Source organism: Tupaia chinensis, unplaced genomic scaffold (genome assembly GCF_000334495.1).
Source record: "Tupaia chinensis unplaced genomic scaffold, TupChi_1.0 Scaffold139072_1, whole genome shotgun sequence".
In the NCBI taxonomy this organism is placed as follows: domain Eukaryota; kingdom Metazoa; phylum Chordata; class Mammalia; order Scandentia; family Tupaiidae; genus Tupaia; species Tupaia belangeri.
The window spans coordinates 1,012,227-1,032,765 of record NW_006198962.1 but is presented as its reverse complement, the minus strand read 5'-3'; the positions used below and the strand labels follow the sequence as shown (position 1 = coordinate 1,032,765).

The following is a 20,539-nucleotide window of genomic DNA, read 5'->3' as shown; positions in this document are numbered from 1 at the left end:
CCTAGCAGGTAGTAAAAATGTAAAGGTCCTGATCGGGCCCTGGTCCAGTCAATGGGGAGACCCATCCATAGACAGCAACCTCCAGACAACCCACCCTGGAGGTACAGATTCATTTCCTTCCAGATTTCAACAAAGGTAATTTCAAGGTGACAGGAAATGAAGGCAAGTTTCATTTGTTGATAAAGAGAAAGGAGAGGTTAAAGAGGAGTTTTGTTTGCTAGGAATTTTATTAGTTCTCTCCTATGGGGCTGATCTGTTTAAACTTCTTTCATTTCCCAGCAGCGATATTTTCCTCCTGCTGATAGAGAGAAAGGCTCTTATCTCCCAGGGGAGGGCCTCAGCAGGATATTGCAGCCCTTATCTGCCCACAGAGCAGCGGAACCCTCAGTCAGCTAGGGAGAGAGTCAAGCAATAATGGAGGAAAAATTGAAATGACTCATTGTTGGGCATGAAACAGTGTCTGCTGCTGATAGGATCTTGCTGGAAGGCCCCTTGCCCGGTGGTCTGACCATCAGGCATCCTTCTGTGAAAGCTGAGACCTCAAGTTGTCAGTTCATGAGGAAGAGAAGAATAGTGCAAGGGAAAGCTCATAGAAGTCTACACCTGATACCAGGAGTTAGAAAGGGCATCGACCCAGGCCGAGCCTTGGGGAGGGGACTTAAAACTGAGATAAATGCATAGCTTTTGTATCCTCAGAACTTTCTACCGACAGACATTTCAAATGGTGAATCTTATCTCCACAATAAAGAATATTTATATGATATAGAGCTTTATTCTTTATTTCTCAGCACCAAGCACTGGCAAACCCACTATCATCCATGCACTGTAGAGGGCTGGGTATCGGCCTAGTGTTATCAGGACTTCTCACACACTGGGCCCCTCCCCAACACTTAGACAGGCCTTTGGAAGCTCCATTTATCCCCAAGGATCCAGCTAAACCCTAGAACATATGAAGTGTTCGATAAGTAATTATCAAATAAATGAGGGAATGAATGAATGTGATGGGTGCATAAACCTGAATGTTTCTTTATTCATTAGTAATAAGCGGATTATGCTTCTCAAAATGGAACCATTTGTATTCTATACCTTTGACATCCAGTTGTCTGGTATTACAGCATTATGAGAACTTAAAGTGGTAATTAGAAAATTGATTGGCAAATCTGCCATGGGAGCAGAGAGAGATTTTGAGAAGTTTCTCCAAGCCAGGGAGAAAAATAATAAATGCATCTCATGCATGATCAGTTATCACTGAGAAGCACTGCCTTTAAACCCTGCAAATATGATTAACTCATCTATTCCTATAGTAGTCTCTCAAAGGGGGTATCATCACGAAATCTGTTTGGTAAGCAAGGATAGTTAACCTGCCCAAGGGTGCATAGTTCTAAAGGTAAAGCCGGGATTCAAACCGGGCAGCTTCAATGGATCACATGTGGCTGAGGTCTGACCAACCCCAAGCTTCTAAGCCGAAAGCATCTCTTTCCTGGCAGGGCCACTGCTTCCCTAATTTATGATCTCCTTCCCCTGGATACTTGGCCAAATTCTACCTCTTCATTGGGAAGAAGGAACTTCCTGGTCCATGGGCTGCTGCTAAACATGAAATCCTCCTGGAGCCTGAGGTAACACATCATAGCACATTCAAAAGGTGGTTTCTTTGGGTTAAGTTTGTACCATTTTGCATTCTGAGGCTCTGGGCAGATGCAGAGGACCAGTCAATAATGCTGATTACTATTTTTCCAAAGAACCAGGTGTTTTACTTGACATTGCAGGTCTCATGTGAGAATCTCCACTGGAGGACATAGGTCATTGAAATGCACTGAACTGCTTGTTCGATATTGTTAAGTGAGCAGCGTGCTCAGATGTGTGGCCAGCACGTGCTGCCATATCAAACCAGATTATATGGAATTGCAGGTTGGTGTTTTAGATTACACTCATGAGCTGAAGTGCATGAAGATGTTATTTTGTTCCTGAATGTTTCCCCATGGTTTTATAAGCTAAAATTGATCCTCCTATAACAGCTCTGCTCTGGAGTTTTATAGAATGAAAATCAGTGGTTACCAGAAGGAATTTTTCAAGAAATCAGGCTGTATGGGGAAAGATTCTCAGCTCCTGTCCTGAAGAGGACAGGATTCCCATACTCACTGGAATTGGTTCAAAAATAATTTGCTGAAGCAAACCACAATGGGATGAGAAATTAAATGTCATATATAAAGGGAGAAGTCACTGGTAATAGTACTTAAAAAAAAATGACTTAATTGGGCCAGCCAGGTGGTTGAGGAAGCTGGATCCCATGTGGCCCAGCTATGTGGTTCGAGTCCCATACTTGATGGTTTGAAAAACACACCAAGCACTTGAGCACATATACCCAGGGTTCCCAGGGGGAAATGGAGAAGAGGGGATTGTGGCATGACCATTCCTCCAGGGGGGCTTTCTCACTTTCACTTTCTCTCTCTAGCAAGCACATGCACCTTGTAGCAAAACCAAAAAAAGAAAAAAAGAAAGAAAGAAAGAAAGAAAGAAAGAAAGAAAGAAAGAAAGAAAGAAAGAAAGAAGGAAAGAAAGAGAAAGTAAATAAGAAGAAAAAGAAAAACCTGTATTAAAGGATACAGCACTACCTACCTCCACTCCGTTCAAAAGATGCCGGAACTCAGGGCAGATGAAGGCGCTGCCAGCGTAGGCAGCATCGATGTGTAGCCACACCTCCTCCTTGTTGCCTAAAGTCAGAAGCAACCTGTGAGTCTCAAATGGAAGCCCTCGTCATGTGGAGTCTGACAGTTGACCTGTCTTCTCCTTTTTGCATAGAGCATCTCCACAGGATTTGTGGAACTAATGGGCAAATACCTAAACAGCCCTCTCATCTGCAAGCAGAAGCTGAGGGCAGAAGTGTGTGCTATTGACCCAGACACAAATCAGGTACTCACAAGCACTTGGAGAGTAGGAGGCAATGGGATCAATGTCTGGACCCCTGCTGCCTGGTACTCGGGAACCTCACCTTGTTTTTCTTTTTTTCTTACCATAGGGCACATGCACTCACCAGAGAGAGACAGAGCCAGTAAAAGGGAAAGGGAGAAATCACCCCTTAGGGGGATGGCCACACTACACTCTCTTCTCCATTCTCTTCTTGGGACTTTAGGTATGCATGTACATGTACTCAGCATAATTTTCAATCTGCCAGGTCTTGGACTTGAACTAGAGTTGGCCATGTGAGAGTCCAGTGCCTTAACCACTACACCATCTGCTGGCTCCCACCCAGTGTGTTTTTCGAGCCACCGAGTTTGGGACTCGAACTGCTCAGTCAGCCTTGTGGGATCCAGCTGCCTTAACCACCACATGACCAGTTGACCCTATTTTGCATCATCTTATATCATTCTCTAGCTCTCTTCATAAATGTGATCTTTGTTTTCCAACCATACCAGAATAGCCTTGCAAGCAGAAACCACACCTGAGTCTGGAGGTGGGGTTCCTCCTTGGAAGCACTGCTCCCTCAACTCAGACATGTCTGGGCTCCACTCAGCTCCTGCCTTCAACTGTGCAGCCGCCACATGGCCTTGTCTACCTCCTCCAAGCCTTGTGATCCTCATGGGCAAAATGGGGATAGTGGTAATATCCATACATCTGAGGAATAAACCAGGTAATGTTCATAAAGTGCCTATTAAGACCCCACATAGTCCATGAGAAATACATGTGATTTTCATGGTTACTATGTCCCTTTGTCCTGGGGCACCTGGCACTGTCATGAAACAGGTAAGAACTGGAGGGTGAAGGATTACAAGGAGGATGCAGGCCACCCTTTTCTTTTTCAGGCGAAGATGCCAAGTACCAGGCAGCAAGTGAGAGACAGCACTTACACTCCTATGGATAGAAGGACCCTTCATCGCTTTTCCATACACGGTGCTCATTAACCTTCATGCTATGAGCAGTGATAAGTTGCTCTAAGCACTGCACATGAAAGTTATGAAAGGCATTTCAAAGCTTTGGCTGAGTTTGAGCTTTAGGATTGAGGGGATTAAAGCCCTTAGTTGGATCAGCATCAAACGTGTCCTGAGGACATAGATACCTTCATGCCAGGGCAATGTGAGGCAACAGATCCTGCCGCAAGGTGACACTCCAGCCAGGTGGAAGGTGATGTCTGAGTTTGCCACCTCTCCCAGGATCAGTCCCAGCTGGAGCTCACATGGCCACAATAAATGCAGTCACAGTTATTCAGAGCAGAGTCCTAGGACAATATGAGGCACCTTCCCAAGGAGCCAATCACTAATGATGGGATGACCATCATGGTTATGGCTCAGATATAGCCTGGGCTCAACAGAAGCCAGATTCCAGCATGGGATCTGTCAGAGTATGCTAAGGTCTGAAGTTTGTGTCCCTTCCAGATCTACACGTTGAAATCCTAACCCCTAATAGGATGGTATTAGGAGGTGAGACCTTCAGGAAGGAATTACATCTCGAAGGTAAGAGTCCTTAAAAATGGAATTAGTTCCCTTATAAAAGAGGCCCCAAGGATATCCCTAACGCTTGTGAGGACATAGCGAGAAGACGCCATCTAGAAACCAGAAAGTGGATCCTCCCAGACATCAAATTTGCCAGTGCCTTGATCTTGGACGTCCAGCCTCCAGAATGTGGGAAGTAAAGTCCTGCTATTTACAAGTCTCCTCTATTGGGGAATTGTGTTATAGCAGCATGGAAAGACTAAGACTACAAGGTTTTGCTCTTTCCATGGGACTGCTAAGGCTGTCCCCTGACCTGTAGTATCAGAATGTGCTTTTCTGTCTTTTCCTTTTCTCTTTGAGGTCCTTTGGGAGCGTTTAAGAGACACCAACGTTTGTGTTCACTTCAGGACTGTTGAATGCAGGGAATGCTGAGCAGAATTCTAGGCCTGAACTGGGAGATGAGTTAGGAAACACTTAAGTCAAGGAATGGGGGGAATCATCAGAGAGGAGAAGGGCAGACAGGCTCTATTCTCTTTCACCCCTCTGTTTTCTCCTCTCTTTGCCATAAGACAAAGGGTAAGATGGTTCCTCTAGCTTGAATATGTCCCCCCAGAATTCATGTGTTGAAATTTGGCAGTGACAGGATTAAAGGGTGAGAACTTAATCCAACTATAGTGTTGAAAGGTAAGGCCCTTGGGAGGAGATTTGGATTAGGTCTGATCAGTGTGCAGCCCCATGATTGACTCCTGATGGGTTTAGGTGGGATGATGAGACAGACGGACGCTGGCTCTTGCTCTCATCATGTAATGCTCTGTGCCACCTTGGGATTCTGCCGAACGTCCCCACAACAGGAGACCCTTCCCAGGTGTGGCCCCTTGACCTGGCCCTTCAAAACCACTGGCTAAAAATGTTCCATTCTGTCTGAATTACTCAGGGTGGAGGTGGAGCTCCAGACAGAAGGTGTGTGGTAGAGAATCAACTGCGCCCCCCAAAATCTAACCTTTGCCCTTGGTTCCTGGAAGGTGATCTCCAGGCCTCTAGAATGTCCTTCCTGATTGGAGTAACTATGTTTGCTAGGACTTTGGTCCCAACAGTTTAATGATATGATTTATGAGGGAGGCTTTGGGCCATGCCATATTAGTTCTGACCTCAGGAGGAACGAATTAGTAAAGGTATTAGCTGGATTTTCAGGAGGGGCTAGAGACCCAAGGTCAGCCATGCAAGCAGAAGTTCTGACACCAAAGGCTCCATGAGTTTGCCTGATAGGGAGGTGTGTCCTGACCATGCATACTGTGACACGCCATGACAGGGGAGTTAACACCATCATGACTCTATGGGGGGGACAAGAAGCTCCACGCTGCTGTCCTCTTAGATCCTGCCCCGTGCATCTCCTCCTTCGCAGATTTTAATCTCTGTAATAAACCTTAACCATGACTGTAGCTTTCTGAGTTCTATGAGTCTTCAAGCAGATTATGGAACCTGCAGATATTTAGAGAACCCATCTCCAACTTGGGATGGGTGTCCGAAATGAGAGAGTCCCCTGGAGCACAGTTTTCTGTTCCCCGTAGATGGTAGTTGGCCTAACAGTCCCACAGAAGGAACTTGCAGAACCCACCCCACTCTGTAGGGGCCTCTCTTTTCCACAGGGAAGTAAAAATCCCTTGAAGTCACCTGTGTACTCTGTTTCTTACATGTGATTGGCTGATAGCCACGCTTCCTGCTGGTCCCTCCCTCTGTGCCATGCATCTTATATGAGATTGGCCAACCTTCCTGCTGGCCCCTCCCTCCCGTTCGGGCACGTCAGGGAACCAAATAGAAGCTCCAGGAACTCCGAGAGATACATGCACCAAGGGCAAGGCCACCCGGGCTGAGAGAAAAGGACCCCCTTCAGAGCCCTCTGCTGATGGCACCTGTTTCCTTGGGAGGCTGTGCCTTCTGCTGCAGACCCCAGTCCCGGCCACCCTGGCCCTCAGGACTGGTCTTTGGCAGCCTGCCCTGCACTGCCCACTTCCTACACCCTGGGCCTCCACTGCTCAGCTGGGACACCTGTCCTGTTTCCCCACTGTCACACCTGGCACCTGACTTCAGGTATCCATGTTTTGTATCACATCCTCTTCTCAGTAAGACTGCCCAAGTGATCAGCCCAGGCTGATCCATTTAAACAGCCTCTCTCACAAGTCACCTAAACACGGGCTAAAAAGAAATCATGTTTTCTAAAGCAACAATTTGAAAAATCATTTTTAAAAAGACGAACTTCTGATTTGCTTTCTTTGTCAAATGATGGAGGTTGAAAAGCTTATCTGAATTATTTTAACACATTATTTTAGTCAGACCATAAAATAAGGTCAGCTTAGGATTAATGAATGGTCCTGATTAGAGTTGAAGCATGCTGAATATTTGGTAATAGTCAAGTAAACGGTAACAGATCGTGTGTGTGTGTGTGTGTGTGTGTGTGTGTGTGTGTGTGTAGGGGGGAGGAAATAAAAATGGTGCTGCCTTATTTGGGAGGGCACTAGGAATGGTTAGTGACATCTTGTCAATAAAAATAAATATTGGGCCAGCAGGTGGCGTGGTGGTTAAAGTGTTGGACTCCCGCATCCTTCCCACTGTTCAGGTCCTGGACCTGAGGGCTTGAAAATCACGCCGTGTGCATACTCAGAATCCCAGGAGAAGGTATTGGGGCATGGCCATTCCCCGGAGGTGGGGAAGGAGGGTAATTTCTTACTTTCCCTCTCTTATTTCTCTCTGGTAAGGACCTGAGCCCTATGGGGGGAAAAAGCCTCCCATATGAACAGTTTAGCAATGACTGGAAGGGTTTTGGCATTTGCTCATGTCAGCTCCTTCAGCATTACTCCAGAAGCAACCTGGATGCTAGAAACCAATGAATCACAGATGCAGCTCTGCCCCACGCCCTGCAAAACAGTGGGAGCCCCAGGACTGAGCTGGGTTTGTCCAGGGGACCATGAACAGCAAATGCCACCAACTGGCTGTCATCTCTCTGGTCTGGTAGCAGGCAGCCAGAACTAGGCTCAGCGGACAGCCGGTGGCATGGGCTTTGTCCAGGAGAAGGCCTCAGCTCTTTGAGTCTGAGAGCTGGTGATGACATCAGGCAGCCCTGGGCCAGGACGTGCAGTTCCTGGCCTGACATCTGAGTCAGAGGAGTCCAAACCGCTTGATTGAGCTGATGAAGGTTTGCAGTCAGGAGGCCAACACTGCAGCCTTCGCTCGAGCCGGCCAGTTCTGTCCCTTCTTCCCAGCCCCAGGCTGTGCACGACTGCCATCAGCCAGTTTCCCTATTGATGTCTGCTGCCCGTGAGAAATGGCGGACCCAGACTTGTGCAGTGGGCCAATCTGAGCGCAGCCCCCACCCAGCTGCTCACAGCTGGTTTCTGACATCACCTCCTTGCAGTACAAGCTGTACTGTACTCTCGACCTTCCAACAGACAGCACGCTTCCCCAGCATCAACTTGTCCTCTGAATAATCTTGCAAGGGAAATATTATTTTTCAATTATAGGCGTTTTTCTCTCCACTTTACAATTGTGGAAAATGAAGGTCAGAATTCAAGGCATGCAGCTGTTAAGGGTGGGCCCACAGGCCCAGAGCTTCTCTGTCACCAGCGCCATGCCCAGACCATCCTAGACACATCACACTAGGTAGGACACCTCGAACACCGGACACCCTGCTGCTGATCCTGAGATGGGAGGCCGGTGCAGGAGCTGAGGTCCGCTCCTCTAATTGTGGACTGAGACGTCCCAGGGAGGAGATGTGAGTGTTGTGCTCTGTTCACGCAGACCAAACATGGGTTGGTTGCTGCGCAGTTGGCGTGGTATCGGGTACAAGCCGCGGCTATGTGGTCTGAGAGCCTGACAGACGAGTGGAGCACACCCAGAGCCTTGGAATGCTCATAGCCTGGAGAGGCAGAGACAAGGCGTTCCCTGCTCCACGGTCCCTGCCCCAGGAGAGCTCTTTGTCCACAGGAACAGCTCCAAAACCTGCTGAGCTCCCAGAGCCACAGGCTAGAGGCAAAACACAGATACTTATTCTTGTTTGCCTTCGAAAACACACAATTCTCATATCTGTCAGGAAATGTAAGGGCCCTGACTAGAGGAGGAACAAGCTGAGGTCCATCCAGGAGGATATCCAAAGCACAGATTGTTCTTTGAAGAAAACCAGTTCTAGTGTACTGATTCGTCAGATTACCTTAAGCAGTTTCCTTAACTACATTTGCCTATTCCACAAAAGGCTAAAAAAAGGATATGCCAGGCTGGCCTATGGCATGGGGGTTAAGGTGCTGGATCCAACACGGCCAACTATCCACTTCAAGTCCTGGGACTGGCAGCTTGTAAAACACACCAGGTACATGTGCATGCATGCCCCAAATCCCGAGAGAATGGAGGAAAAGGAATTGTGCGTGGCCATCCCCTCGGAGCATGATTTCTCACTTTCCCTCTCTTTCCAGCAAGTATGTGTGCCCTATAGCAATGTTTTTCCTTTCTTTCTTTTATTTTCTTATCTTTTTACATTTAATCACTGTGCATCTTTACACCATTCAAAATGAACTTTCCCAGCATGAATACACTGCATGTCTTTTTAAAACAAACAAACAAAACACAAAGGATGTGCCTACACTAAACTCGAGCATGGACAATTCTCACATGGCATGTATATATTCCCCCTCATCTGAAGGGAGTCTTTCTGAGATTTAGAAGCTTATTCTTGCCAACAGGGCCAACATCATCTGCAATATCCTTTCACTGTTATGTGAGGGGTCTTCAAAAAAAAAAATCTTTGGAAAATGCATGAAAAAACATCAAGGATTTCAAAAAATTTTTAAATTTTTTGGGGAACCAGCTGTTAGCGTAATGGCTATGTCGCTGGACTCCCACGTAGTCGACCACGGTTCGCGTCCCGGACCCCGTGGCTTAAAGCTCACGCCGGGCACGTGTGCGTACGTGCCCAAGATCCCGAGAGGAGAATGGAGGAGAAGGGATTGCGGCGTGACCATCCCCCATGGGGGGTGATTACTCGCTTTCTGTCTCTATGTCTCTCTCTGTCTGTCTGGCGAGCGCACGCGCCCTATAGTGAAAAATCCTCTCCAAAAATAAATAAATAAATTTTAAAAATAAAAAAAAAATTTTAATTTTTCAAAATGAACTCTCATTTCATTTTTCCACAAACTTTTTGATGTCTCCTTATATTGCTCAGAACACCTTTATCTTAAAGATAGTGTGTTGGTAGAGATAAGCTCATTTATTTTGTCCAACTCACCTAAATTCTGAGTTCTCAGAGTTTAAGCTAATGAAGTTTGTGTTATTCCAAATACAAGAAGAATCTGGCAAATGATCATAAAGTGGAGTGAGAGACAAGGGAGAGAGCCCGTGAGGTAGGGCTGCTAAACTTTCCCCGTACTGAGCATATTTCCCACATGAAAGGAGAATCAGGTACTTACAAACAGGACCCACTTCTAAGAGATTGTCAAAGGAGCAGCAAGACGTGGTCCCCAGTGTTGCGACCACCTGGAGAGGAAAGAGCAGACATGTTATCCGCATGTAACCCCCATACGCCATTGCCCATAGGCTAGGCAAGGTCTAGAAATGAATATCTGCTCAAGGGAGGTGTAAACCCATCAAGGCCCATTCAGTAGTCTGTAGGTGAGAGCAGCAGAATGGATAAGAGAAATAGCTCTACATATAGAAGACTAAGCTGTGAGGCTAAAAGCAGAGAACTTGTGAAAGATTATCCACAGTGCAGAAATGAAGCACTCAACTGTGTGGAGAGCTAGCCCCCCACTCTACTTTCTGAGACCTAAGTGCATATATTGACTGTAAGATCATAGGTACTACTATGAAGTAGGTGGCCTGTTTTTTTTTTTTTTTTCCCATAGTATGTGGTGTTGTGTGTATGCGTGTCTAGCACATAGAGCAAGCATATCAGAAATATTATGCACTGGAGCTGGCAGGTGGCTTGGTGGTTAAGGGCGTTGGACTCCCTCATGACCAACTGTGGACCTGGCAGCTTGCTTCCTTTCTCCCTCCCCCTTTTCTCTCTCACGCTATCACTCTATGGTCAAATTAAGAAATAAATAAAGTTAAATAAAAATTCTTAAATATATATATATATAATGCACTGTAGTCCTGCTGGGATTGCTCAAGCCATTAGTGGGAAGCTGTTTTTCAAGATCAACCTTTGGAAGCCAGTAAATATGCACAGCAGTAGAGCATGACTCTCTGCTGGGGCATCACAATTAAGAAGGTTCCCTGTTCAAGTCCAGAGGTCTCCCTGGATATGGCAGGCATACAAGTGTCCACAGTCCAGGACTGGCTGAAGCTGGAAGTGGAGTGTGGTATAGAGACCCTATTGGGGGTACCTGCCTGTCTTTCTGTCTCTCTGACTCAAAGAAGAAATAAATAAACTTGAAAAAGCAAAGGACTTTGAAGTCACTGAGAGCCACCCCAAGAGTTGACCAAGAACGTTCTATCATCACTAGCTTTACTCTGCAAAGGACTTTGAAGTCACTGAGAGCCACCCCAGGAGTTGACCAAGAACATTCTATCATTACTAGCTTTACTCAGACTCTCTCTCTGAGTGAAGCCTCTCCCAGGGATTAACCTCAGCTCACAGAGGCTCAAGAGAGAGCAGGACTTGTGTTGAAAATAGTCTAGAAGGGTGTGCTGGGAACATGTCGGAAGCCGTGGGTCCCATGGCTGGAAAGGTGGAGTGTGTCCCTGAGCTCTCTCCTGTGCTCTGAGCACTTGGTGATGACCTTAGTGCAGCCTGACTCCTGTTACTCCCACACACAGATCTGGCTTTCCTTTCAGACCCAGAAAGCTCTCGAAACCATGGTCCATGTCTTATTTCTTCAAATTGCTGGGAATTTGCACCTTGATTGACATGAAATGGGTGCTGTACTGTATTTGCTGAATTGAAACTATCTCCAAATGATCGAAAAGCATAGCATATTTACAAAACCAAAGAGCCTAACGGATTAGGAAACTCGTGTACTATCTGGGTAATGACATTTTTCCTTGAATGTGACAAAAGTATAAAATTTAATTCAACTTACAGAATCTTTACTGAGGTGCCACTCAGGACTCAGTAACACTGCGTCCCTGAGGATGGAGATGGAGAGGTGAGAAATTCATACATTAGAAGCCTGTCTCGGGCCTTCCTGGTTCCATTTCCCTCAAAACTTCAGAGACCAAATTTGTCTCTTAGTGAGAGTCCAGCTGCTCTTGCCAGGTATCAGTGTCTGCCCCATGAGTGACTCAGCAGAGGGCCCTGCGTGGTGCTCTCTGCTGCCTGGGTTCTCAGAGAGCTGACCCCTGTCCGGGAACTACTGTTGTTCTGTGCTCAATTACAGGAGCAGGTTCTGGCTGGAGCCTGGTTAGGCTCACGGTATTCCTGAGCTCCACCCAGGACAGACGGTGTCCCCAGGACTGCTGGGGCTGAGCAGAGGCAGATTGTTATAACATGGAGGTTTTATTACTAATCTGGTATGGAGAGTCCAGCAGAGCAGCAGCAACTGCCACAGAAGACAGTTTGTTACCCACAATGCCCTAAAGAAGGGGACGCACCACGCTGTGCATGGCTACCTGCAGAAGAACCAGAGCGGGTCAGGAGGCAGAGCAGTGTGAGGTGAACGTGGCCAGGGGCCTTTCCTGTGGTCTTCATGGAAGGAATAGGTGGACTTAGGGTTGACTAATTAGGGCTGACTTTGACAATTCCAGCAGGCTTAGGACAGAGGGAATGATTCTAGCTGTCTAGTGTCTGGCTCTGGAGTAAACAGGGCAGCTGTTTACTCCAACCTCTCTGGGGTTGGAGCTCCACATGAGGGTGATGGGGTGCCTGCTCTGGATGGAGTTGTTTGCATATGAAAGCTATGCTTCATTGGAATCCCTGAATAGCTCCTGGACTGGTTCTCCTTGAGAGGTCAGTCCCTCTAGGGTCATAGCCCCAAAATAGCAAAACATCAGACACAGAAATAAAAACCAAAAATGCACAATTAACACAGAGACAATTAAGCCACGTCCTTGGGGCGAACAGACTTGGGTTGGAGTTCAGCTCTGTGTCACATGGGCAGCTCACTGGGTTTTTATTTCTCACCTACTACACTAGAGAAATGGCTTTGGGACCTGCCGGGTTTAAGGTGCCGATGTGTACTGTTCAGGCCTCCGTTCTTCCCTTGCACTCTCAGACTCCTTTCTCTGAACGTCTACCTGTGCCCTCCTCATTCCATTTACTTCCTTTTGACAAGTGGAGTCATTTAATGGGAAGGCACGACAGTGTGCCAGTTTTCCCTGGTATTTGTGGTTTCACCCTGGTACACAATGGAAAGTTAGAATGTTTTGTTCAGGGTATCCAGCTAGCTCAGTTGCTAGAGCAGGAGACTTTTTTTTTTTTTTTTTTTTTTGCCATAGGGCATGTATACTTGCCAGAGAAAGAGAGACAGAGAGAGATAGTAAGAGAGAAAGTGAGAAACACTGCTTGGGGGGAAACCATGTCACAAACCCTTCTCCTCTATTTTCCTCCTGGGGTTTCAGGCATACACAAACACATGCCCAGTGTGATTTTCAAGACACTGGGTCCAGGACTCCAACTGTGGTCAGCCATGTGGGAGTTCATCCCTTAACCACCATACCACCTACTGGCCCTGCACGAGAATCTTAAAATTCTTATCTGTGTCATAAAAAAAAAAAAAAAAAAGTTAAAGTTATGTAGTACAAAAACACATAGAATGACTCAGCAGTTCTAATACTGCTTGTAACTTATTTTTCCAGCCTTAAGAGTCCCTTAGAAATGATATATTTGGGGCCAGCAGATGGCAGGGAAGTTAAGGTGTTGAATTTCACACAGTTGACCTCGTAGTTTGAGTTCCAGGCCTGGTGTTTTGAGAACCACACTGGGCTCATGTGCATGCATGTCCCAAATCCCAAGAGGAGAGTGAAGGAGAAGAGATCAGGTGTGGCCATTCTCCCTGGGGTGGGGGTGGGGTGATTTCTCACTTTCCCTCTTTCTCTTTCTCTCTCTGGTGAGTGCACGCACCCTATAGCAAAAACTAACCAAAAAAAGGGGAAAAAATGACATATCTGTAGTTCAGCAATTCCTAGTTTCATCTCATTTTCCTTAGTTCACGCTAATAGAACTAAATGTCATAATGTCTGTTACTAAGATTCCATAAACATTAAATATCCCCTTATGAAAATGATTTTTTGATCTACTACTGTGTACATAGAAGAGAATCTATTAGATTGTCATAAAAGCCATGGTGCAGTTTTCTGTGCAAAAATGCGTCATGACTTTTATGACAACTTCATAGGATGATGTTCACAAAACAATACTACTTATCTCTCAAGATTAGACTGTGGGTAACAGAAACTGTTATTCTTAAATTCTTACGTAATTATTGATTTGTTGTTGTTGTTCAGAACATGAGATATATTTTGTAGAAACAATAAAATCCTGCCATCTCCTATGAGTGGCCTCTGTGGAGATAAGAGAGTGCCCTTACTGAGTGCAAACCCTATGCCAGGCCTGAGGACGAGAGCTTTGCATATATTATGTTTCATCGTCACGGCATCCTTATGCATTAGATTCACTCATGATCCTTACTTTATAGTTGATTTAAGTGAAGCCCCGAGCTGTGGGTGACTGTCCAAGGACACATGGGCAAGCAAGGATGGCCCAGACGTGGCTCCCAGACTTGGCTAATACTTGCCGCCCTGCCATGCCTTGGGAAGGCAGGACCTAAGGACCCTAGTCACTGCACAGCCAGTTTAAGAAGCCAGTGCCCTGGGCCCTGCCAAAGGCTGGGCCAACAAGCTCAGCACTTTGCACTGGAGAGGGAGACCTGTGGTAGGCCAGGCTGTGGTGCGTATATGCCATGGGGGCTGCGTGGGCAGTGTCCTGGATGGCTGTCTACGTGGCGCCCAGCTACAAGTCAGCTTGCCCTAATTCTCAGAAGCCACTTTAAAGTCAGCACCTGCTGTGCTCCGGGCTCTGATTACTCCAGCTCAGCACTGCTCAGTGACGCTAACCTGATTTCAGCCGGCTCTGCTGGGACCTAATCACATTTGTGCAGGGGGAGGGAGGGCAGGGCACAGCGCAAGGGCTCTGTCTCAAGAGCCTGTCACCTTCCTGCTGGGAGAGAGCCCGCAGTGACCTCCTCTCCCGCTGTCTTTGCCCATCGACCAGCCAGCTGTCCTCATGTATGTGCCCCGCAGGCATGGCCTCTGTCTGCGCCTGACCTTATCAAGTTGGTTCTCATGGAAACAAACCATCATAGGAAAGAAAGAGAAACTTTATTACAAGCCTAGTGGGTGGAGGGTTAGAGGTCCAAGCTCTTATGGTTTGAGTTCTGCCAAGGGTGCCCTTTGTTCTTAGCGGAGGGATTTGAATTCTCAGCGGTCTGCTCCCCCATGGAGGATGGAGAGACTGCCATATAGCATCTACCTCCAAGAAGGCTGTGGAAAGTCTTTATGCCTGTGCAGTTACAGCCATCAGGGAAGAGGTGGGCCGCAGGACACAGCTCAAGCTCCAGACCTTTCCAATCTGAGCCTGAACGGTCTCCAGCTTCGCCATGCCACAGCTGCCTGTTTAGATAAGAGAGTATTTGCATTGTCTTGACCATCCTGTGCTGTCACATCCCTGCACTTTGTAGGACTCCTTCCTGCAACAACCAGGTACTGTGTCCATGCACGCCTGTCGTTACAGATGCTCCTCAACCCACGACAATGAGGCTCCATCCTACAAACCCAGCTTGAATGAAAGACGCATTTAATAACACTTCACTTGCTGAACATCACAGCTTAGCTAAACCTTCAATGTGCTGAGAACACTTACGTTAGCCTACAGCTAGGCAAAATGACCTAATACCAAACCTCTTTTATAGAAAAATCCCGAATACATCATGTACTCAATTGAATGCTGGACCGAAAACCACAACCAGCAGGGTTATAAGGGTATTCGAAGTACGGTTTCTGCTGAATGCATATCACTTCCCACCATTGTGAAGTTGAAAAATCATAACTCGAGCCATTATAAGTTGGGAACCATCTATGCTCTAGGGCCCAGCTTCTGTATAGTCTCTTAGCAACAGGCTTCAGCGATTTGCTCTGCAGAGTTCATCGCACCCTCTGCCTTTGTACACATGCAGAGTTCTCATCCATCAGTGCAATGATTGGGGAACACATTTGTCTTCCCACCAAAGAAAGGGACCACAGCTCATGTCCCATGTCTAGGGCTGATGCAGTGCCAGCACATGGATGGGACAGCCCACAGGCGACACATGTCTGATGGATGTGTGGATGTGTGCACAGGTGAACAGGGAATGCCCCTTGCTCTGAATAGATAGGACTGACCCAGGTCTGGGGTTGCCGTTGGCAAATGTCACACAGGCCTACATGGTCCTTGGGATTTCAGGCTTAGAGCAAAATTCCAATGATGGCATGTGTATTTCTCCCCCCTCACCTCCTCTAGAAAAATAAAATTTGATTTCATTCCTTGAATGAAATGTGTGTCTTTGCTGCAGGACTTCTCTCAACTGGCTTTTTTGCATGAGCAAAACAAAAAACTCTGTAATTTCACCAAATCCCCCATTAGCCCAACTTTCTCTCTGCAATTGTCTCATTCACTCTTCTTTCTTTCACAGATTTCTTTATGAAGGAAACCATTCACACATTTTTCTTTTCCTCATCAGGCCGAGGGAATCTAAATTCTATGCGTAGACATTCTAGTGAATGTAGTCCTAAGAAAATCATAACCTGACTACAGTTCAAGTCCCAGGACTGTCAGTTTGAAATTTTTGCCAGGCATGTATGTGTGTGCATGCCCAAAATCCCAGGAGGAGAATGGAGGAGAAGGGATTGCAGCATAGATACCCCTAGGTGTGATTTCTCACTTTTCCTCCCATTGTCTCTCTTTCTCTCTCAGGTATAGGCATGCACTCCATGGCAAAAACCTAAAGGAAAGAAAGAAAGAAAATCATAGCTTCCTTTCTCTTAGCTACACACGCATATACATGCATATATAGATATGTACATAAACATGTACATACATACCTACAAAATCATGCGCCCATACATGCACATGTGCATGCATACATGCAGCTTCTCAATCTCTGTATTCCTTGGTATCTCCAGCTTCTGGGTCTTGGCTTCTGTGATCTTGCTGGGTTCCCCTACTTCTCTGATTGTTCTTTCTCAGTTTTCTTCATAGCCTTTTCTCTCTCTTGATCTAAGTTTGTGTGTTTGTTTATTGTTTGCTTATTTTTTGGGGGGGTTTTGTTTTTCATTAATTACTTTTTAAATTTATTTTAATTTGGCCAGAGAGGTACAGAATGAGAGAGATGGAAAGTGAAACAGCAAGCCACCAGGTCCAGGACCTGAACCGTGGTTGGCCACGTGGGAGTTCAGCACCCTTAGCCACCATGCCACCTGCTGGCCTCTGTTTGCTTATTGTTAAGTTTACTTGTTTATTTGTCTCCTGAGTGAGATAGACTGACTTCTTATATTAAGTTATCACCAAGACCTAAGACTTTCCTACTCATGGGTCTCAAATCCATTCCTTTCCTTTCATATTCACTGCAATTCTTTTCTCTTTTTTTTATTATATTAAGTTATCACCAAGACCTAAGACTTTCCTACTCATGGGTCTCAAATCCATTCCTTTCCTTTCACTGCAATTCTTTTCTCTTTTTTTCAGAGAGAGAGATTTTCATTACAGGGCATACATGCTTGCCAGAGAGACAGAGAAAGAGAAAGCAAGAAATCACCTCTCAGGGAGGGTGGCCATGCCACAATCCCTTCTCCTCCAGTCTCTTCTTGGGATCTTGGGCACACATGCACATATGACCAGCATGAGTTTTAAGTCACCTGGTCTGGGACTCAAACCACAGTCAACTACGTGGGAGTCAAGCAATGCAATCATTACTCCATCTGCTCATTCCATGATTATTTTCATTCACTCTCATGGCCCTTGACCACCTGTCCCAGAGACTGGATCTCCATGTCTTTAGTCTTCCCTGCGCTAGTCCATCCTTCATACTCGTTCTTAATTCTTTTTTGTGCCCTGACACACGTGACAAATAACTTTTACATCATGTTCCCAGGAGCAAACATAGGTTTTGATAGGTCTCAATGAATGCTTTTCAGATAAGTAATGCTCTGAAATAACCTACCCCCTCTACTAGTGTTTGCTAGTTAGTGACCACTCAGTCATAGTTGAGGCACAGAAGGACAGGCCATGTGGATAAGAGATCACACTTAGTGGGAGCTTCTCATCGCTCCCTTCTGCCCAAGTAAAATCTTTGGAGTGTTTGGTTATTTTTATAGGATAGCTTTGAGCTCAGAACTGACATAAATGGGCAAAATATCACCCTAGTTTAGGACTTGATTATAAAGGACACATTATTTGAGCCATACTCCACCACTATGCTCAACACATCTGTGCTTTATAGCTCTATGATATTGCCAGAGGGCAGGTGAGAGAGAGAGAGGGAGAGAGAGCAAGCGAGAAGCCCTCAATGGGGTATTGTCATACCACAATCCTTTCTCCTCTATTTCTCTATCCCTTTATGATTTTGGACTCTCCTCTATTTCTCTATCCCTTTATGATTTTTTTATATGTGTTTGGCCCAATGTGTTTTGCAAGCCACCAGGACTGGGATTCAAACCTTCGACAGCCACGTGGGATTGGCTTTCCACGCACAGCACTTAACTGCTGTGCTACAGAACAGGCCCAATCAGACAGGTTTTTGAAAATACAAATCTGATCATGTCACTCCCTAGTTTAAAAACTCCTTTTTGACTGCCTACTGCTTGCTCTTGGCAACAAGCTTGTGTTCCTGGTGTGCAGGGCTCCCTCTCTGCTCTCCTCTCCTCACTCCTCCATTCACCTTGGACTCCAAGTATGAAGACCCTCTGTTTCTCAAAATTCCAATAACTTTCTATATCATTATATTATGCAATACACACATGTTAATTATTTACAAAGGTTAAGAAAAAAATACTAAAAGAGATTAAAGCTATTGCTTTTAGAGAGGGAATGTCACAGGTAAGAGAAAGGTATTCCATAGACCCTGTTTTTTGGTATTGCTGACTATAAAGCTAGGTACATATATAACTTTAGTTAAATATAAGTTTATTTAAATAAATACACAAATGGGCAAAAGGGGACATGGAAATTTTTTTTCTTTTTTTAAAACTTTGTCAGAGGACACATGTTCTTGCTGGAAAGAAAGAAAGAGAGGTAAAGTGAGAAATCATCCCTCCCCTGAGACATGGTTATGGTGTAATTTCTTCTCCACTTCTCCCTCCTTTTGGGATTTTTGAACACACACACACACACACACACACACACACACATGCCTGGTGTGGTTTTCAAGCTGCCGGATCCAGGACTTAAACTGTACTGCTGGTCATGTGGGATCCACTCTTCTCAACCACATTACCAGCTAGCCTAGAAAATTTCTAATAAATCACTTAGCACTCTCCTTTAAAATGATATCACCACCACTAGATTTCTTTCAGTCAAAGTTGTTATTTTAACATTAACTGTATTTTAAGTAATTCTGTTAAAAGACACTTTAGGTGTAATTTAGTATAACCTTTCTGGAAAGGAATATGGCATGTGTGTAAAAGCTTTAGGAAAACCATCCCTTTGTTCAGGTAATTCCAGTACCAGAGACTGTTCCCAAGATGTAAGATAAATAAATAAACAATTTTAAATGCACTGTTTACTATAAGAAAGAACATAAGTAGATATAAATAACCCAAATGTTTAACACTAGGATCTTGGTAGGTTTCATGTAAGTATTTCTTTGAACACCTATAAAAGAAATGTATATGAATAAATTAGGATAATTCATTAAAATGAATATTCATTTCTATTTACATTGTATACGTGTCTGGGTGGAGATATAGAAATATACAGGAGTACTATTCAACTTTTCAACATAATAACATTTTTATGTAATATATAAGTAGAAATGCTTACAATGTATGAGGTGAAAAAAACAATGTCACAATTCAGGGATATGGAAAACATGTAAATAAATACATGTACACGTGTGCAGAGAGGGGCAGGCAGGTGGCATGGTGGTTTTAAGGTGCTGGACTCCCATGTGGCTGATCACAGTTCAGAGTCCTGGACCTGGCAGCTTGCTCTTTCACTTTCGGTCTCCCTCTCTCTCTCTCTGGTGAGTGCATGTGCCCTACTACAAATTTAAAAATAAAAATAATAATAATGACACACATTTTTAAAATGTGTGCAGAGAAAGGGACTAACAGGATAAAAATCCAAAATGTTTAACATGTTTTTCTTTAACTCTGATCTGTCATTTTATACTTTCCTATGATTATCAAACGTTACTTATAACTAAATACTTAAACCTAATACTAAGGGTCAATACTTATAATCAGTGAGGAGTGATTTCTGACCACTTTACTGTTTTAAGTTTCCTCCAAAAGACCCGAGGAGAGTCACGCCAACAGACCTTAATCTCACTAAAGCAGACGTCTCTGGTTTAGTGGTTGTGGGCAAGCCCTCGCTTCCGGCCCTGGTACAGCACCACATGAAGACTGGCAAGGCCTTCTTACCTACCTACATTACAGTTAGACTCAGACATTCTTTTCTGGTGAAACAAAGCCTTGTGTAGTTAACCAATGACTAACCTAAGAATTTCTAAACTCACTTATGACCTGTAAACCTTTGCTTCCAGATGTCATACCTTTTTGGGCCAAAAACAATGTAAAAACTCCTCATGTTGATATATAGTTGTGTTTGTATCTCCTGCTTTTGAAAAGTGTATTTATGTATAAAAAAGCTAAATGCTCAGAACACTTTCTCAATGTTACCTGAATCTGCATTTTCCAGGTCATGGTCACTCATATTTGCTAAGAATAAACCTCTTTAAATATTTTACAGAACTTCATTATTTCCACCTACATTGAAAAGGCATGATATCACAAAGAGAACTTTTTTTAATGAATAATACACCACTATTTTAATTTGTATTTCCATTTTGGCATCTAGCTATGATTGACTACCTTCTACCAAACTGACAGCTCCAGAACAGCTGAAAAATGCCATCCCCATCACTGAGAAGGCACTGAAG

The 20,539-nt window shown here is 45.0% G+C and overlaps 1 protein-coding gene across 4 annotated transcripts in view; it reads right to left on the bottom strand.

Annotated features, from left to right (window-relative positions):
- DDC (dopa decarboxylase) overlaps positions 1-20,539 on the bottom strand; it is a 113,008-nt gene that overhangs the window by 29,546 nt on the left and 62,923 nt on the right. For all 4 annotated transcript variants that reach the window (XM_006161795.2, XM_006161796.3, XM_027765630.1 and 1 more), the window contains exons 7-8: positions 9,878-9,944; positions 2,617-2,711 (exon numbers count right to left, since the gene is read on the bottom strand). In XM_006161795.2, coding sequence (XP_006161857.1) covers positions 2,617-2,711; positions 9,878-9,944 — 162 coding nt within the window. The remainder of the gene's footprint in view (positions 1-2,616; positions 2,712-9,877; positions 9,945-20,539) is intronic.